Raw genomic sequence first — 17,035 nt, 5'->3', positions numbered from 1 at the left:
AGAGACGGGGGAGGGGGGGGGGACTGAAACCAGCTGATGTGCTCTTTTCTCTTTCCCTCCTCCAACTTCCCGTCAACCACGGTTGGGTTGAATTCATTTTGCAAACACAGCTGATCCAAAAGTGCATTCAGAGTTCAGAGTTATAGTCCAATAATCAGATTTAGGAGGTGGGAAGGGTTTCCGTCCAAAACGTTATGCAGTACATCCATTAAAGAATTTAATCTACTTGAAATTTCCTCAAAAATACAAACTGGACTGAAAATTGTTTAATTAGAACTCAGTTAATAATCCATGATTTGCTAAACATATGCGTTATACTTCAGGACTAAGTCAGGAACTCGGTTTGATAAAAGGGTTAATATATTTTATGTCGGACTAACAGGATTTACATGTTTAGCCTTTGATCCGGGTTCAAACACCCCCTGAGTGTAAACTGATTTGACCCCCACCCTTTTACCCGTGGTTGCAGCCCTTTGTAGGAACACGTAATGAATGCTGCCTTGTAGCCTTTGGTACCAATACATCGTCATAAACAGTCACACAAACCCTAGAATCACATTTGGCAAAGAAATCATAAAGTCCATCTAAACAAGTACTTCCATTGACCTTAAAGGTGCATTTAGCAAGAGTTTACTGTCTGATGACACATAAATGACTATAATTAATAAGCAAGGTTTGGAAAGTACCAGCGATTAAATAAATGACTTGCTCAGCGACTGACATTTCAGGGTTTGAAACCATTTTTTTCACCCGAGTGCTGAAAATTTCAATTTCCTCGCAGGAGTCATCCCAAAAGGATTACTAAAGAGAAGTCTAAGTCGAAGTCTTGTGTCCATTACAGTCCAACAGAAGTTCTAATGTAACTCATGTTCATGTTAGACACCTCGTGATTTATGTCCAGTGCCCTTTACGTAGTGAGATGGAACAACCTGTTGTCATTCCTGACTTGCCAATTCCTGACTCGCCAAACCCTGACTCGCCAAACCCTGACTCGCCAAACCCTGACTCGCCAAATCCTGACTTGCCAAACCCTGACTCGCCAAATCCTGACTTGCCAAATCCTGATGCTTGATTTTGGCACAGCAGTAGCACAACCGTGGCGCTGTAAGATGACGTAGTACTAAGAGCGCCAACGGAGTAGTATTAAGAACCAAAAATCTGCATAAGGACACAGGTCAGGGTGGTGAACGGATCAAACAACACAGGACATTCATCCAGGAGAACGGGGTTTGTGTCCCGTTCTTGTCCCACCTGTCACTGAAACGTCCATTTTGTAACCCCAACCAAAATCTTTTCCTAAACCTGTCCCGTTCTTCTCAGTTAAACACACGTCCCAACCCAGAGAGTCAAAAAAGGTACGCCAAGCGTCCTGACCGAGTGCGTTGAAAAATGACGCCATAGGGCTGGACGCTAAAGGAGTTTTTTGCGTCAGAAACAACATCAAAGGCACCTGACCAAGCGTAGCTCTGGGACGCATTGGGAGTGAGAACGTGTTGGGTGGAGCATGAGGTCATGGAGGTCATGGAGGTGGATGGCCATGTAACACACCAGACCAGAACTGGCTTCAGGTAACAGGCCTGCAGGTACTACTTCTAGTACTACAAAATCAACATTCACGTCTGGCTTTAGGGTAAATTAATTAATAACAGGCTTCATTTAAGTCTGACAACAAATTTGAACGCTGAACATTTGTTCATGCAATTCCTTTTGTTTAGTAAAATCATCCTCGGAAACAAGAAGAGCAGTCGACTTCCATTTGGCAAAAATTATGCAAAAATTTCACACAAGGGAAAAAAAGACTCAAGGAATTTAACGTCAGATGAAGTTACTTGTTCAGATGGACATTTGTAGCAGGTATTGACCAAACTGGGACAACTGGCAGTGGCGTAGTGGAGGTCTACAGGGTGAAGCTTGAAGTCTATGGCTGCACCGTTCTGTGGGAGTGAGGAGAATGCCCATCTGTCACTGTAATTACCTTTGACACACAATGAAAAATAAATGGGCTCACAGTGTGTCAGCCTCTTCGGATGTGGGTGTGTGTGTGTGTGTGTGTGTGTGTGTGTCAGTAGGTTAGATATGGCTGAGGCCACTCTCTTGGGACCTGAGGTTAGGTAGCTACTGTCACAGTTACTGTACACACTGAGCAGCTTGTTCCGTGGCTGAATGTACCCGTTTGTGTCTTCCTGTTCTTTGTAAAACAGAAATGTAACAGAATTGTGGCGTGTGCCATCTGGCACCTTTAAAAAAAAATAATTATTCATAATGTCTAAAAGTTTTTAAAAACCAGAATGCATTTTTTTTCTCTAAATTTGGCAGTTTCCAGGTTCAAACTGGACGTCTAAATGTGTAAAAACTTTCACTTTTAAACCAGAGTCAATTCAATTTAATCCGAGACGTCAGCTGACTTATAAGTCACAAAATCAAAGCTCAGTAGTCCCTACTTATTAAGGTGAAATTGTAGTTAAATCCCTTCAGCAGCTGAAAACAATAGCTGAAGGGAAGAGTGAATAACTACTGAGCTCCCCTGCCGCCTCAGCAAGGCGCTTCTCCCCCAACCTGCAGTGGGAGACTGGTTTCAGTGGGAAGCTCCCAGTTGTGTGTGTGTGTGTGTGTGTGTGTGTGCGCGTGTGTGTGTGTTTTTGTACAACAACGACAAAACGTTTTCCTCATGCTGAAGCCTCCACTGCACCATTGCTGCATAATTAACTCAAAAACAAGGGTTGGCTAAAGTCATGACCATTTTAAGGCAGTTGTCATGAGTTTGCACATAATCTCAGGTGCTCTATGACTGTTCATGATATTGGTAAGTAATTATGGCAGCTAGATACCCCAGGCTCAAGGACAGAAACATTACCTTTGAAGTGTCACCCACACATTTTCAGCCCAACTCTTGCTCTCTCTCTCTCTCTCAACTCAGATATCTCCAACTTCTCTAAAAACCCTCTCTCCCGTCTCTCTGAGGTGTAGTTTTAAACTGGCGTAGTTTTCCTGTTAAGTGTATCTGAGTTGCTATCCCTGTCTCTTTTGGCCGTCAGTCGGTCCAGGGTTCCCATGTTGCCCCTGTCCCTCTCCATGGTGGCTGTAGATATCGGAGCCGGCTGGGCTGGTGTGACGGCGGACGCGGAGGTATTCAGAGGTGCTGCATTCTGGGCTACAGCCGCCGCCGCCGCCAAGTTGGACTTGGAGTGAGATGGGAGGGTGCCACTGCTCATCCCCCCTCCTCCTCCTCCTCCTCCACCGCTGCCGCTGGAATCTTTTGGAAAGTAGTTGTGGAGTTGGTACAGTGTGGCGCGGTCCACGGTGCCGTAGAGAGGTGGAGCGCCGCCTCCCAGGCTGCCCATCTTGGAGTCCCTCGTAAGGGTGTACATGGAGATGTCGCCGCCTCCACTTCCACCGCTGCTGCTGTGGTGCGGGTTTGGCAGAGTGGCCACAGAGAAGGGGGGAGCAGAGGGCGGCAGGCTGAAGGTCTTGGACGTGCCAATGGGCGAGTTCTCCTGCGAGCGCGGCGGGTCGGTGGAGCGCGAGCTGGAGCGAGAGCGTCGTCTGAAGCGGTAGCTGGGCAGGCGCAGCATAGCGTGCGTGGTGCTCTTGAAGAGATCGGTGCGAGAGCGGCAGCGCAGCTCCTTGTTCTTCTCGATGTAAATGTTTACAGCGAGGACGCCCACCATCTCGGCCAGGATGAAGGACAGGCCGCCGAAGTAGAAGGACCAGCCGTAGGAGTAGTGCCACTTCTTGTCCTCATCTTTCTTTGGGGAGATTTCGCTCAGTGCTGCTGAGATGTACACGATCACTCCGATGATGTTACTAAGGCCTGAGGAAATATACAAGACTTCTACTGTCAGTGCTCCTCTGAGACACATTAACATGCAGCTTTGTTAAATGGTTTTCCAGGCAGGGATACTCAAGCAGTTTTCAAAAATTATACAGACAAGAAGCAGGCGCCATATGAAAATCAATCTGCATATCATACATGAAACACCTATCAGACTGGTAGATTTAGAGGTCCAATATGTAAATTTATTATGTATGTATGTATGTATGTATGTACGTACGTATGTTTGGTATGTATTTAATTTCCGTTAAAGGACAAAACCTTATTTTTCGCCTGTGTGTTATAGTATACTGCCAATTTCGACACCAGGGTTGCCAGACATGAAACTCTAACCCACCAAACCAGTGGGCAGCAACTGCCAGTCAAACTAGATTAACAGAGATAGGTTCATTCTACCCAACCTAAAACAACCTCAGCATCTGTCTAAACAGCTGTATTACCAGAGACGTGGTAAAACATGTGGAAATTTGGAGATGCATTTAAAATAGGGTGAGATCTTAAAGCCTGAAAAGACACTGACTTGGCTAATTTCCTTCTACAGATAAGCATTGAGCTTCATTAATTTAGTATAAAAAATTATTCAAGGTAGTTACTTGCAATGTAAATGAGACACAGCGCTTTTCATAAAAGAGCAGGTCAACACCGTACTCTGTGATGTTATTTACAGAAACCCAACAACTGACCATGCTAAAACATGCTAACTGCTAACGTTACTGGAGGACCAGACGAGCGGGTCACGGCTGTTGACAACCACAGGGACTGACATATGACAGAGCCCGCAAGTTTGACTTCCTCATGATGGAAACATGCAATTAAACTTTTGTTGGATGGGACACAGCTTACGTTCTCTACAAGTAACCCTGCAATGTATGTAAGGTTATGAAATGGAACATACTTGAGGCTAAGCTGCTAAGCTAAGTTGTGATGAGATCGTTACCACATACAAACTGGCATGCAACCATAAAGTGTAATGTACAGTGTATGGACAAGCTTTATAACGGGGTCTGGAAAGTAGTAGTATCAAAAATACAACATAGCAGCACATAGCCACTCCGCTGCGCTGTGGAGTGATATTTGGCAATGCAAGACTAGCATCTAGGTAACACGGAAATTGTGGGATGTTGGGTTAAGCATTTCAAATCCTGGCAAACCGAACTTTGCTGCTGGGGAAGAGGGGCCAGGAGACACGGCTCTCTCCAGGATTTTAAATTTGGATTGCAACTATTTTGTAAAAGCTAGCTTTCAGTGTGACATGTTGGACCTTTAAATGTTAAAAACTGTACAGTTTCCTTTTGGTTTGGAGGGGAATAAGACAGATTGGAGGACAAAGAAGGGTGGTCCAAGCAGAGCTAAAATACTAAAGCAGATTGTGAGCTCCCATTGTAATAGAATTCTAACCCTCTTACCCTCTTACCGGCGAGAATACCCACAAGGAACTTTATCTCCAAGCTGTGAGTCAAAACCACAACAAAGCTGCAGTCTTACCTGCAGCTACAAATAGGATCCCTCCGCCGAGAATTATGTTTCTTTTGCTCTTGTAGAAGCTACTGGAAGCAACACACACTGCACCCAGCAGGAGCAATATGGCGCTGAGGATGGGGAAGATGCTGGAGGCTCGTACCACACCTGCAGATGAGGAACACAGATCCGTTGACTTGTGTACTGAAATGGTATTACCAGCATGGTTGTGACTATATTTCTCTAATGTAGTACAATTAGTGAGGGGTGTTTTGAGGTTCAACACCATTTGAAAAGTGCCAAATTAACAGCCTTGTGACACGCATGAAGGAAAAAGTGTTACCAAGACGTGCTATAGCTGACACTACAACTTGGCCCATGGAACAATCTCCAACTAAATATTTAGTAACTAATGTGGCTTTGGGGGTTAACACAAGTGAACAGAAAGCTTGCAATAAAAAAACAGGGGCGTAGAGTTTTATAGATGTCGAGGTTTTTCAGGAAAGAGGGTCTCGCAAACATGCACTTTCAAGATTAATCATCAGAAATGTAGGATCCCATGTATTTGGAGATTGACTCATATTAGGGACACAAAGTTAGAATAGCCTGGCTTCTTTAACATTTCTACGAAGAACTGCATCTTGCAAGTCACAAAACCATATACAATTGCATTTTCAAACTAACAGTAGTAGATTTATCAGATTAAAAAAATAATAATTAGAACAATGCACATTAATTGACATTTCTGTAAATGCACCAGTATTAGCCAGTCAGGTAATATTCAACTGTAGTCCTAGTTACCCAGCATGCATGTTGGTATGGCGGAAAGAAACTCGAGCACCCAGAGGAAACCCACGTAAACACAGGGAGATCATACAAGCTCCACACAGAAAAGCCCTGGATTTGAACCCAGAACCTTCTTGCTGTGAGGCAGAAGCACTAACCACTGCTGCAACTGCTGTAACACTCCTAAAAACAGTGTTTGACCTCATACATTTTACAGAAGATTGGATGCCTGACAGTGTTGAAGAACTCAAGATATATTTTTGAAGGTTGAAATCTGTTGCCTTAAACCCTTCTCTACATGCCCCCTTTACAAACTCTCCCATAATAAAGTGAATGCTGGATACAGGAGAAGAAGGCTGTCTAACACAAATCTGGTCTTGACTCGGTCTCAACCCCTCAAATTCTTGTTCTGGTCTTGGTCTCGACACACTCTGGTCTTGGCGATGACTTGGTCTTGGCATGGTCTCGTCTACAACACTGATGCATGACCGTCACAAAGACCATTCAGGACCTTCAGTTTGACTGCAAAAGGTTGCATTACATCCCCTAAAACCCCTCCCCTGATATTCCTCGGCAGATATCTCAAATCTTTAAGCAGAAGGAACAACACAGAGAGAGATTACAGGAGATTAAAATGCTGAATAGCTCTGGCAGGGACACGTGGAAACACAGAGCCTTCTTCTGAAGGTGACTTTTCAAGCAGTGTTAGCTTTTGTTTGGCTCTGAAGGGGAACGATAATGCTGGGATAATACTACTACTATTAATCATAATTTATACTTTATTAATCCCACAAGGGGAAATTACAGTTTACACTCTGTTGCTATTACACACATTACACAAAGGCCTGAATTGCACATACATGCTCAGTACTATACACGCATTATATGGAGAGATGTCAGAGTGCTTCCCATGGAAAAGCGCCCCGAGCAGATATTCATAGAATCTTCTGTCAGGATGTTCTGACGCGTCAAACACTGGTTGCAAATTGTTCTCTAAAGTTGATTTTTAAGAGGGAACTGGACTGTGTGGGTGGTGTTTGTCTCTTCAGCACAATGTATTGATTGTAGACGAGTAGCTGATGAGAAAGATCGCTGCGCTGTAGGAGGTTTGTGGTGATTTTCGGAACTTTGGGTTGCTTAAGGGACAAACCCCACATAAGAAAGCCAGGTGATAATTAACTCCTCCAAAGAGGTCGAACGTTAAGTCCTATTTTGGGGTTTGTCAATTTCTGGATGTCACGTTAAAGACAATGAAAGAAATGGCAGATTAACCTTGAATTAAAACTGTTAGTTGCATGTCCAGAAGCTCGTAGATTTCACTGTGCTTTGGTGGAAAGTATGTTCATGGACCACTGGAAGAAGCTTTAAATTTTACCAAAAAGAATTAACATTGTGAGATAAGGCATTTGACATTTTCACTGTTTCCCCATCAGCTATGGAACAAATTTAAATTGACAAAATCTGGAGCATATACCCCAGGGTTGTCCATTACTCTGACTTTAAACAAGAAATCCAAAAGATTGTGCAGTCTTTGGAGAAGTAAACAACTTCTTGTTCAGAAAATGTTGAACAGCAAAGGAGACGCAGCAATCTAAAGTAGCATTGCAGCCTCCTTCACGGAAATAGATATCTTTATATAATATATGGATGGAACATGTACTTTGTAAACCAAAAGGTTAAGGGCTGTGCGAACAGTATTTGCTATCACAATGGAGGCAGGATGTGAAACCTGAATCTTGAGCTGAGAATAATCCATTAGTGAAGGCTGTTCTTTCAATCCATCTGTGGAAAAAAAAAAGCTTTCTATACACCCCCAGACTCCCAACCCCAAGCACCTGGGCATTTAAGCACGCACACACACACACACACACACACACACACACACACACACACACACACACACACACACCCCCCTCTCCAGGAACACTTTGCTTGAATCTGACATCCGTGCATTGATGTCCGCCCACCATCCCCTTCTGTCCTTCCTGTATCCGTATGTGATGGAGGCTGTAGTGCGTGAATGTGTGTTGTGTTCTGTTCAGATGTGTGTATGCACACTGTGTGTAGTGCAGGCAAAATGTGTGTGTGTGTCTGACGTTGATTTGTAAATGCATGCGTGTCACTCACGCAGCAGATACTCTGCAGAATCCTGGTCGTAGTCAGCGTCGTCTGGGAAATGATCGATCTGGGAACACACACCTCGCTTCAAGCCTGGAACAAAACAGAGAGGAAGAGGAGGAGAGGGTGAGGAAGAGAGGAAGATAGGTAAAAGACAGAAATGGCAGAAATGGTAAAAAAAAAAAGCTACTGAAAAGAGGAAAATACGGCAGAGAGAAAATAATAGGGAAGAAAGTGAAGACAATTACAGATGGAGAAATGAAAAATTGTGACAGGTGAAACAAAAAGAGTGACGGGAGGGAGAAAAAAAGAAGGAAGGAAGGTAAATGGCGAGGGAATAGAAAGAGAATTAGACATTGAGAGAGAGAAATGAAGGAGATGAAGAGAGAAGTAAACAAGCTAACAGATGATTACCCTGTGACAAGACAATAAGATACAAAAAGAGGAAATTTAAGAGAGCGAGAAAGACCTGAGCTCTGTAAGAAAAAAAGAGCGATTGTACAGCAGAATTCATTAAGAAGCCTCGGTGGTGTTACCATGCCCCAATTAGACACAAGCCAACGGCCGATGAAGAGTGGTTGATTAAGAGTAGTTTAGGGGTAAGGGGTCAGCACGCTAACAATCCCAACGACAATGCTAACCCACTGATGAGTAGCAGGTGTAAAGTCTACCACGTCCAGCATGATAACATGCCAATTTTTTTTTCTTAAAGTACAGCTGCGCCTGAATGCAGTTTTTGTAAAGTATTGGAAAAAAATTAAGTTTAGAGCTGATGGTGCATGAAAAGTTAAAGTTAATAATCTTTAAGATCTTCGTTTAAATTTATGCCTGTTAAGTCACTATCTATTGTTGAATGAGTTAACACAAAGGTGGTTGAGCCTCCGGCACGCTGATAAAAGCCCTTCAATTTGAAACTGTAAGTATTATGAACTGGGTGTCTGTGGCGACATTCCCTGCAAAAATCACAAGCGACAGCTGGTGACGTGTTCTTTATCAGTTTTCTATCACAAAGCAATTTTTGGTCCGCCAGAAAGGGTAGGCAGAGCTAACACACTCGCTTTTCAGCTCACTTGTGTGTGAAGCGACCAACTGTTTTTTTCTGAGTCCCTGCTAGCGTTGTGAGTAAATGGTTACTATGACCAAACAAAGAAAAGAGCAAAGACTACAGATGATGAATTGGAAAAAAACAAGTGAAAGTCAGATGCAAAAACACACCTACACATGCAGGTTATCTCCGTAGGTAACGCCAAAGAGAACAAAAGGGGAGATCTTGGAGATTGTTGCTGAAGGGATCACCAAAGTTAGGGGAATTTATCCCGAGGGCGACTAATTATCTGACCAAAGTTCATGGCAATCTGGCCAAAAGTTGCATAGTTCACTTAAAACCCCAAGTGTCAACCTTATGGTTGTGCTAGGGGAAACTTCAGGGCACCACCAAAGTCAGGATTAGGATTCATCACCTGGGGGCCATTAAGGCTTGTTATAACATTTCGGGACCTATTTTAACGATGTAAACACACGGCGTGAAGCGGCTGGCGCAGGCGCATTTAGGGCGTGTCCAAATCCACTTTTGCTAGTTTGATGGTGGAAACAAGAGTCTGTGTTCTGGGTGCATGGTTCAAAAGGAATTTACTTAGACTCTTCATTAATTCATCGGTGTGTTTTGGGCGTGACATGCAATAAACAAATGAGTGTCCTCTCCCATTCCCTTTAAAAGCCAGGCGTGTTTTTACCTTGGCGCAATGCTACTATGATGGCGGATTTGTATCGTAATATTTTTATTTTTTTGTGTGTGAGCCTAGGCGCATTATACTAATAACAATAACAATGAAAATGCTGTTATTGACTTAAGACCAGGTTTTTGTTGGTTGACTTTCTGCTGCCTCAAGACAGCAATATGCCAAGAATGCACCTGAACACACCTCCCTGTAAGACCAGCAGGCCCATTGGCGCAGGTGCATTTGCTAGTTAAACGACGTGGGCTCGGCGGGACAGGACAGTACCAACTGCGTTGGTCTTAAAAAGCAAAGTAATTTAGCGCCGCGCTCTGCCGGGTGCAAGACAGGGCCCTTAATTTTAATCCACATCGAGATATTTCAGCATGGGCCAAAGTCAAATACCGATTAATCAACCTACCAATATTATTATCCCTTAAATCAAGCAGCCAACATAGCTATACAAAACCTTTAAAAAAATAATCTCTATAAGAATGGCAGTGATTGGATACGAAGACAAATTATTTGAATTTAACAGGCTTAAACAGGGCAAGTTTTAAGCTCATTAGTGTTTTTAGCTTCTTAACATGTTCAAATGTCAATAAAACCCTACCTACACTACCTACCTATGTGCAGTGATTCCTTCTGAGTGAACACAGTAACTCTGACTGCTGTAGATGTGAAAGAAATGCATGAAAGTTGTGCTAATTCAGCTGTGTATAGTTCCTGTCTTGATACTGCAAGGAGTGCTTTGGGACCGTCTACAAACTACAACACAGAAAAGAGATACAAACATATTTTCAAAAATAAGCAAATGGTTATTTTTGAAAAGTAAGTGCTGTAATACAACTAGCATGAGACAAGTTATATAAGTTTGGAGACACTTCCTTATTTAATCATTAAATTGATAGCCTACATATTTTTGTGTCATCTCCTTTCTGTGTTGTAGTTTGAAGACGGTCCCTAAGCTCTCTAACTGCCGGAACTATACACAGCTGAATTAGCACAGCTTTCATGTATTTCTTTCACATCTACTGCAGTCAGACTGACCGTGTTTACTTGGAGGGAATCACTTCCCACGGTTAGGCACTTTTTATTACGTTTTGAACATGTTAAGAGGCTACAAACAGGTTTAAAATTTGCCCTTTTCAAGCCTGCTGGGTGCTAACGCTAGCATGAGGATATCACTGTGTAGGCAGCACCAATTGGTTTCATTTTTTTCTGCACTGACAGACCTCCAAATTTACAAACAACAGAGCTCCGTGATGGAATTGACCGAAATTCTCCTTTAAGTGCAATTTTTCCTTGAGACTTTTTATTTTTTTCTTATCTCCTGACTTGGGGGTTAACAGTATTCTTTCAATATGCCGAATCAGCTAGAATCATGTCAACAATTAGAATCTGTAATTTCCTTTTAAACAAATGCAATATGTCCTCCTCCTCTCTATGTGTGATTGCCAGACATACATGAAGCTTTAGCCTTGGAAGAACAGCAGCCTGATTCTGTTTTATGAATCACGACAGAAACTGCATCTGCACACTTAAATATCTTATTGAGAAGGACTATTTGTTTGCCATGACAGCTATTTGAGCATCTCATGGACAAAAAGAAAACACTAAGAGGAAACGAGAGACCCTGTGTTTCTCTTGCAATAAAAGAAAAGACATGAAAAAAACATTAAAAGATAATATGGAAAGGACACTGCAATACACACACGCAAACAAAAGTCAGCCAAGAAAAACCTGAAGCAAAATCAGATATCTTCAAGACAGACTATAGCATACATCATGGATGCAATGGGGAATGATTCATCTAAAAGTGCCAGAGAAGTCCATCAAATGGGCCAGGAAGACCACGGATTGGCATGAAAAGGCAAAGAATTAGTAACACATTGGACAATTTGACAAAAGTCAATGAGACAGGTGTATGACAACCTGTCAATGCATGTCACAGCACAAACAACAAGACTATTAAATGTGATGAACTCGTTCTGGAAGAAACCTTTGAAGCTAAAACAAACCAAAAGATTTACTTTCGTGTCAGATTTAATTGCACACAGAGGAAACAATTGCAGTGTAAAGGCTGCTCTTCTCTGGTTTATGATGATTATATGCCTCGAAATAATTGTGGTAATTCACTCGTGTAAAAATGCAACTTGTTGCACCTTGAAAACACACATGAAGCTTCATAACAGAAAGCTGCGGCCTGGAAACCTCATCTTGTATATGTGTACATGTGTTGTATGTGTGTTGTGTCTGAGTTGAGTGTTGTGTCTGTCCTCTCCTATTAAACCTGTTTGTCAGCTGCAGCAAGGAAGGGAAACTACTTGATCAGTCACTGGATGACTCACCATTCATATCTGAGCTCTGGGGCGTTGTTAAGAGCTTTATGTTGAATGTATAGCATGAGTGTATACCTGTAAGTGTCTGTGTCCTTGGATGCAAGTAAAAGAACAAGTGAAGCAGGGGACAATGGAGGTGAAGCTCAGATCTATGCAGCCTGAATTCCTCTAATCTGGATTTTACAACAAAAAGCCAAAATAGAGCAGAAAGGTAAACACAGGCCATCACATCAGATTCGATTCTCACCTTTCACATGATCTTCAGGTGAGAATTAAGATTTTTAAGACACACCTTAAGACATTTTATTATCTGGCTTTTAATGTTGTTTACTATGGTTTATTTTTTCAGTTGATCAGATTTCATTAGTTTCAATATGGGTTGTTTCCATTTGAATCTTTTTGTATTTCCACCACATCTATGGTCATATGTGCATTGTATGCTTGTATACGTATGTTTTGGTCTTTGTAAAGCACTGTGGTGCAAAAGTGTCCATGCCAGTGCTAGGTAAATGAAATAAACTTGCTTATAAGCTTATACAACAGCGGCAAGTTAAAGCTTGTATCCTACCAATCATTCTCATAACTGTCCTTCATAACAAATCCCAAAAGTTCAAAAACAAATCAATAAAACAGAGGAATAAACGAAAGGAGGACGATATATTGTGTGTGCGTTTATGTGCAAAGAGAACACCTATCAATGTTATGAGTACACTGACCTCAACAAGACCCTCCGGTGACACAAGAGAAAATGCACGCCCACACACACACACACACACACACGCACAACCCCCTAACTTATCCAAAGGTTTCCACAGCCTTCCACACATTCACACGCATGTACATACAGTGCATATGACCAGCTGTACCTTCCAGGCAGCAGATCCTCCAGAGGCCGGAGTGGGTAAGTGCCCCGGGGTCTTTCTTGTCCTTGTTGTTGGAGTCCTCCTGGGACGAGTTGGCCGTGCTGTTGCAGATGAAGGCGCGGGCGTACAGCCAGTAATCTGTACCAATAGCTACCGTCATTAGAGAAAAGGCCGCGAACGCTCCCATGGTGGTCAGCAGTACCTGGATGCCACGCTCACACCACACCATCGCTGGGCGCGGAAGGAAAGTGATATCTGACGAGAAAACAGACGTAGAATTCAGATGTCTAAAAAACCAACGCATTCTCACTCCCATCTCGTAAAACACGGACAATTGGTCAGGTGCCTTTATTGTTGTTACTGATGCTAAAAGTCTCCTTTAGCGTCATATGACATGGTCGGGACTATCTGCGTCCCTTTTGACGCTGTTAGTTTAAGGGAAAGGTTGTGGGTAACGGGACGGTTAGGGACACACGCAGGACACAAACCCCTCTCTCTTGGGTGAAAGTCCTGTGTTTGACCGATCCCCTACCCCGACCAACCTCCCTACGAGAAATTACCCCCTTAGATCTTCTCGCTAAACCCCATCTAGATGCTGCTCTCCACCAGTGTGTTACACACACGTTGAAGGGTGCTTTGTTTTCGACGCGGACAGCCACTGTCCAAACGTCCATATTTTATGCGTTTGGAGTGACAACGGATTGAAAGTACACATTGTACAACACATGACAAAACTTTGGTTCAAACCACGCCAAGCAGTATATTTCTGGTTTCATTCCAGGATTGTTGAGGTGCTGCTGGGGATTCTGCTGAATGCCAGATGTCGGTCACCTTCCTCTTTCTTTGTGTTGGCATTCTAAACTCTGGTGGATTTCTGAGGACTGTGGTTAACTACTCATCAGATCTCTGCAGGGTCAATCCAGACAGCTAGCTAGACTATCTGTCCAATCTGACTTTTCTGTTGCATGACTAAAACTACTTTTGAACAAACACGTTCCACTAAAACAAGTTCCTTCCTGTGGCAGTTTTACAGTGGCAGCGTTGCTCCGTCGGCACTATTTTATGTAAAATTTTCATCAACAATTTACAGGTGCATTAGCCTGGTCCTATACCAGGCTCTGGTACAATTGTTCAAAGAGTCTGGCCTCTCTCCATTGACAAGTGTTAACTTCCTTGAAGGCGAGCACTCTGTTGAAGTTTAAAACTATTGGATCTGCCAGTAGCCACTGTGGATCTGCCATAACCAATCGCTAACGTTCGGTCATGACGTGGGCTTAGCATTGCTAGCATTAGCCTTGGCCAACTCCTTCACTTCTAATGGAGCGAGCTGGAAAATCTAACTTTGCCTGAACCCCGTGGGGAGGAGGGCCACAACAGCATGGCCACAGAAGGAAAATTAAAATTGAGCAGAAGTACATAGGAGGGCGGAACCAGGCTAAAGTTGCATTGTCAACTCTGAGAAAAAAAAATGCTGTTACATAATCTATCATCTTTATCACCTTGTGTTCAGCAGGAGTTGCATCACAAGCAACATTTGTCCTCCTCGACACTTTATCCTCCAAGAACTCTTGATTTACTGCGGCACAACCTCTAAAAGAAATGTCTACAGAGGTCGATCATGACATTAAAACATTTTCTGTCTAGAGTATTTTCACTTTGATATTTTAAATGTGCTGTGACTTTGGACACCAGATGACAGATGCCACAGGTGCGGTGAAGGATACAGATCTCATAATGACATTGGCTTGAATAATTTTGTAGTAGGACAAGTCCTGTTTGCACAGTGAGGCTGTGCAGACAACAATCAACCACATGATGTGATTACAATTGTGTTTGATACTGAAGAAAATTATAAAAACACGTTGCCAATCATGTCACAGTGAAGGCCTACTTAAAAATGTTATTATAAAGATCTTATTATTGGTTCCAGCTTTGGTGTCAATAGAGATTAGATAGTCCATGGAAAAAGAGGCTAATACAATGTCTTAATATGAAGGAAGTTTCTGTAATGAAGTGTTTTTACATAAGGATTTTTTTGGATATACATACAAGTCTGTAAACTTAACCAAAAAGGTACTGCTAATTTTCCTCAGTATTATGTTAGTCTTGGGTCTCTAGTGTATTATGTCATGGATTATTTAACCTGTGATAAGCTAATGGTCACCTCCTAAAGATCAATCACTTTTTGCCTACAGGTTTTAGATTTTAAGACTGTAACTAACATTAGTATTCCATGTATTTCAATATTCAGACTTTTACTTGCGTCATTTATTTCCACATAGTAAAAAATGCCCTCAGAGTTTAAAATTAAAAAACAAATGCTAAAGGTATGACTGGAAACCACTTTTGCAGTCCACCCTGATCACAATTTATGCATTGAACTGTCAAGTATTTATCCATCAGTAGAACTACTGTCCCCCATGGGCTACTGTGGGTGACTGGTGAGAGCTGCTGGAGGGGTTGAGTCTTTCCATTGCATTCTGGGTGAGCACACTGGTGCGCTTTTTAATCAAAAAAACAGCATACACAGCCTGAAGCGGTAAATAAATGTTGGCAGCACACAGCAGAAGAACAAAATGCCAACCTCATGCATCAACAAAAGTAAAAAAAAAAAAATCCAATATTGTAGAGTTGAACGGTGGAGGATGGAAGATGGGCTGCTGGGAGACAGAAAATGCTCCCTGGTAAGGCTGTCAATGAGTTTCCCCAAGAAAATTTAAATAAAGTCAGAAAATCCATTACTTTATAGATAAGTGGATTGTCACAGCAGGAAGACCACATTTTGTGTCGAAACCTGGATTTAGAGACGTTAATATGAACAGAGTTTGCAGGTTTGAATGAAACATTTGAATTTAGTTGCTGATAAGATCAATTAAGACTTCAGGTGAAACAAACTAATAAGCTTAAGCGGAAAAAAGACACAGGGGAACTGCAGAGGAGCAAGAAAGAAAAGGTAGCAGGGTGCAGAGGTTTCTGTACAAGAGTGTAAAATAGACAAGAGAGGAGTGAATGATGAGAAGAGAAGAGACGAGTTGAGAGGAGAGGAGAGGAAAGAGGAGAGACGAGACATGAATCGAAGCTGAGAGATGAACAGTGAGAGGGACGACAAGAGGGAAATTGAGATACAACACATCTGCTGCAGTTCAGGAAACAAGTAAAACATTCAAGGAAAAGATGAGGGAGGACGGCTATGCATCATTTAACCAGTTAGTGTCTCAATAGGATTTCAAACCATTTGAACCAAAATGGTGGACAAATGCTGGCATTAAAATTCATTCAGCAGTGGAAACCCTGGCTGTGATATTCGTTTGGTTTATCCGTTCCACACACGTAGACAATCGATCGCACAAAGAATATCAATCCCAGTGTGGCCTTTTAAACTATTTGGCTTATTCTGCGGACTTGAGGGGTGTTTCCATGGCAACATAAATCCCAAAATAACAGAGACCACTGGTAATGTGACCCTGAAATTGACCTGCCTGCTGCAGGTAAGTCCCCAAAATGACTGCAGAAAGACATCACTGGGCTTGGTGGTAAAGTGACAACAATCAGACGGAGGATGAATGGTTCAAGTCAAGAAATATTTTTTTAAAATAAAGAAATCTTTTAAATTCATTGCAATGCCCTTCATGCTATACCTATGTTGATGCATAGTGTATTTTGAATTCAACGTGGAATTTGGCGCTCTTAGTAAGTACTACAGCCACGAGACGTTGCAGCCACGAGACGAAGCAGCTACGAGATGAAGCAGCTACGAGATGAAGCAGCTACGAGACGAAGCAGCCACGAGACGAAGCAGCTACGAGACGAAGCAGCTAGGAGACGAAGCAGCCGCAAGACGAAGCAGCCACGAGATGCCGCAGCCAGGAGACGAAGCAGCCATAAGATGTCGCAGCCACGTATGAAGCAGCCAGGAGACGC

At 42.6% G+C, this 17,035-nt stretch overlaps 1 protein-coding gene across 2 annotated transcripts in view; it reads right to left on the bottom strand.

Annotated features, from left to right (window-relative positions):
* Nucleotides 1-2,600: 2,600 nt before the first annotated feature.
* Nucleotides 2,601-17,035, bottom strand: part of LOC117957065 (voltage-dependent calcium channel gamma-4 subunit-like) — a 17,638-nt gene continuing 3,203 nt past the window's right edge. For both annotated transcript variants that reach the window (XM_034892602.1, XM_034892601.1), the window contains 4 exons: nt 13,118-13,369; nt 8,204-8,287; nt 5,318-5,458; nt 2,601-3,811 (listed from right to left, as the gene is read on the bottom strand). In XM_034892602.1, coding sequence (XP_034748493.1) covers nt 2,970-3,811; nt 5,318-5,458; nt 8,204-8,287; nt 13,118-13,369 — 1,319 coding nt within the window. In that variant the 3' untranslated portion in view covers nt 2,601-2,969. The remainder of the gene's footprint in view (nt 3,812-5,317; nt 5,459-8,203; nt 8,288-13,117; nt 13,370-17,035) is intronic.

Source organism: Etheostoma cragini, chromosome 14 (assembly GCF_013103735.1).
Source record: "Etheostoma cragini isolate CJK2018 chromosome 14, CSU_Ecrag_1.0, whole genome shotgun sequence".
In the NCBI taxonomy this organism is placed as follows: Eukaryota; Metazoa; Chordata; class Actinopteri; order Perciformes; family Percidae; genus Etheostoma; species Etheostoma cragini.
This window is presented reverse-complemented; position numbering and strand designations above follow the sequence as displayed.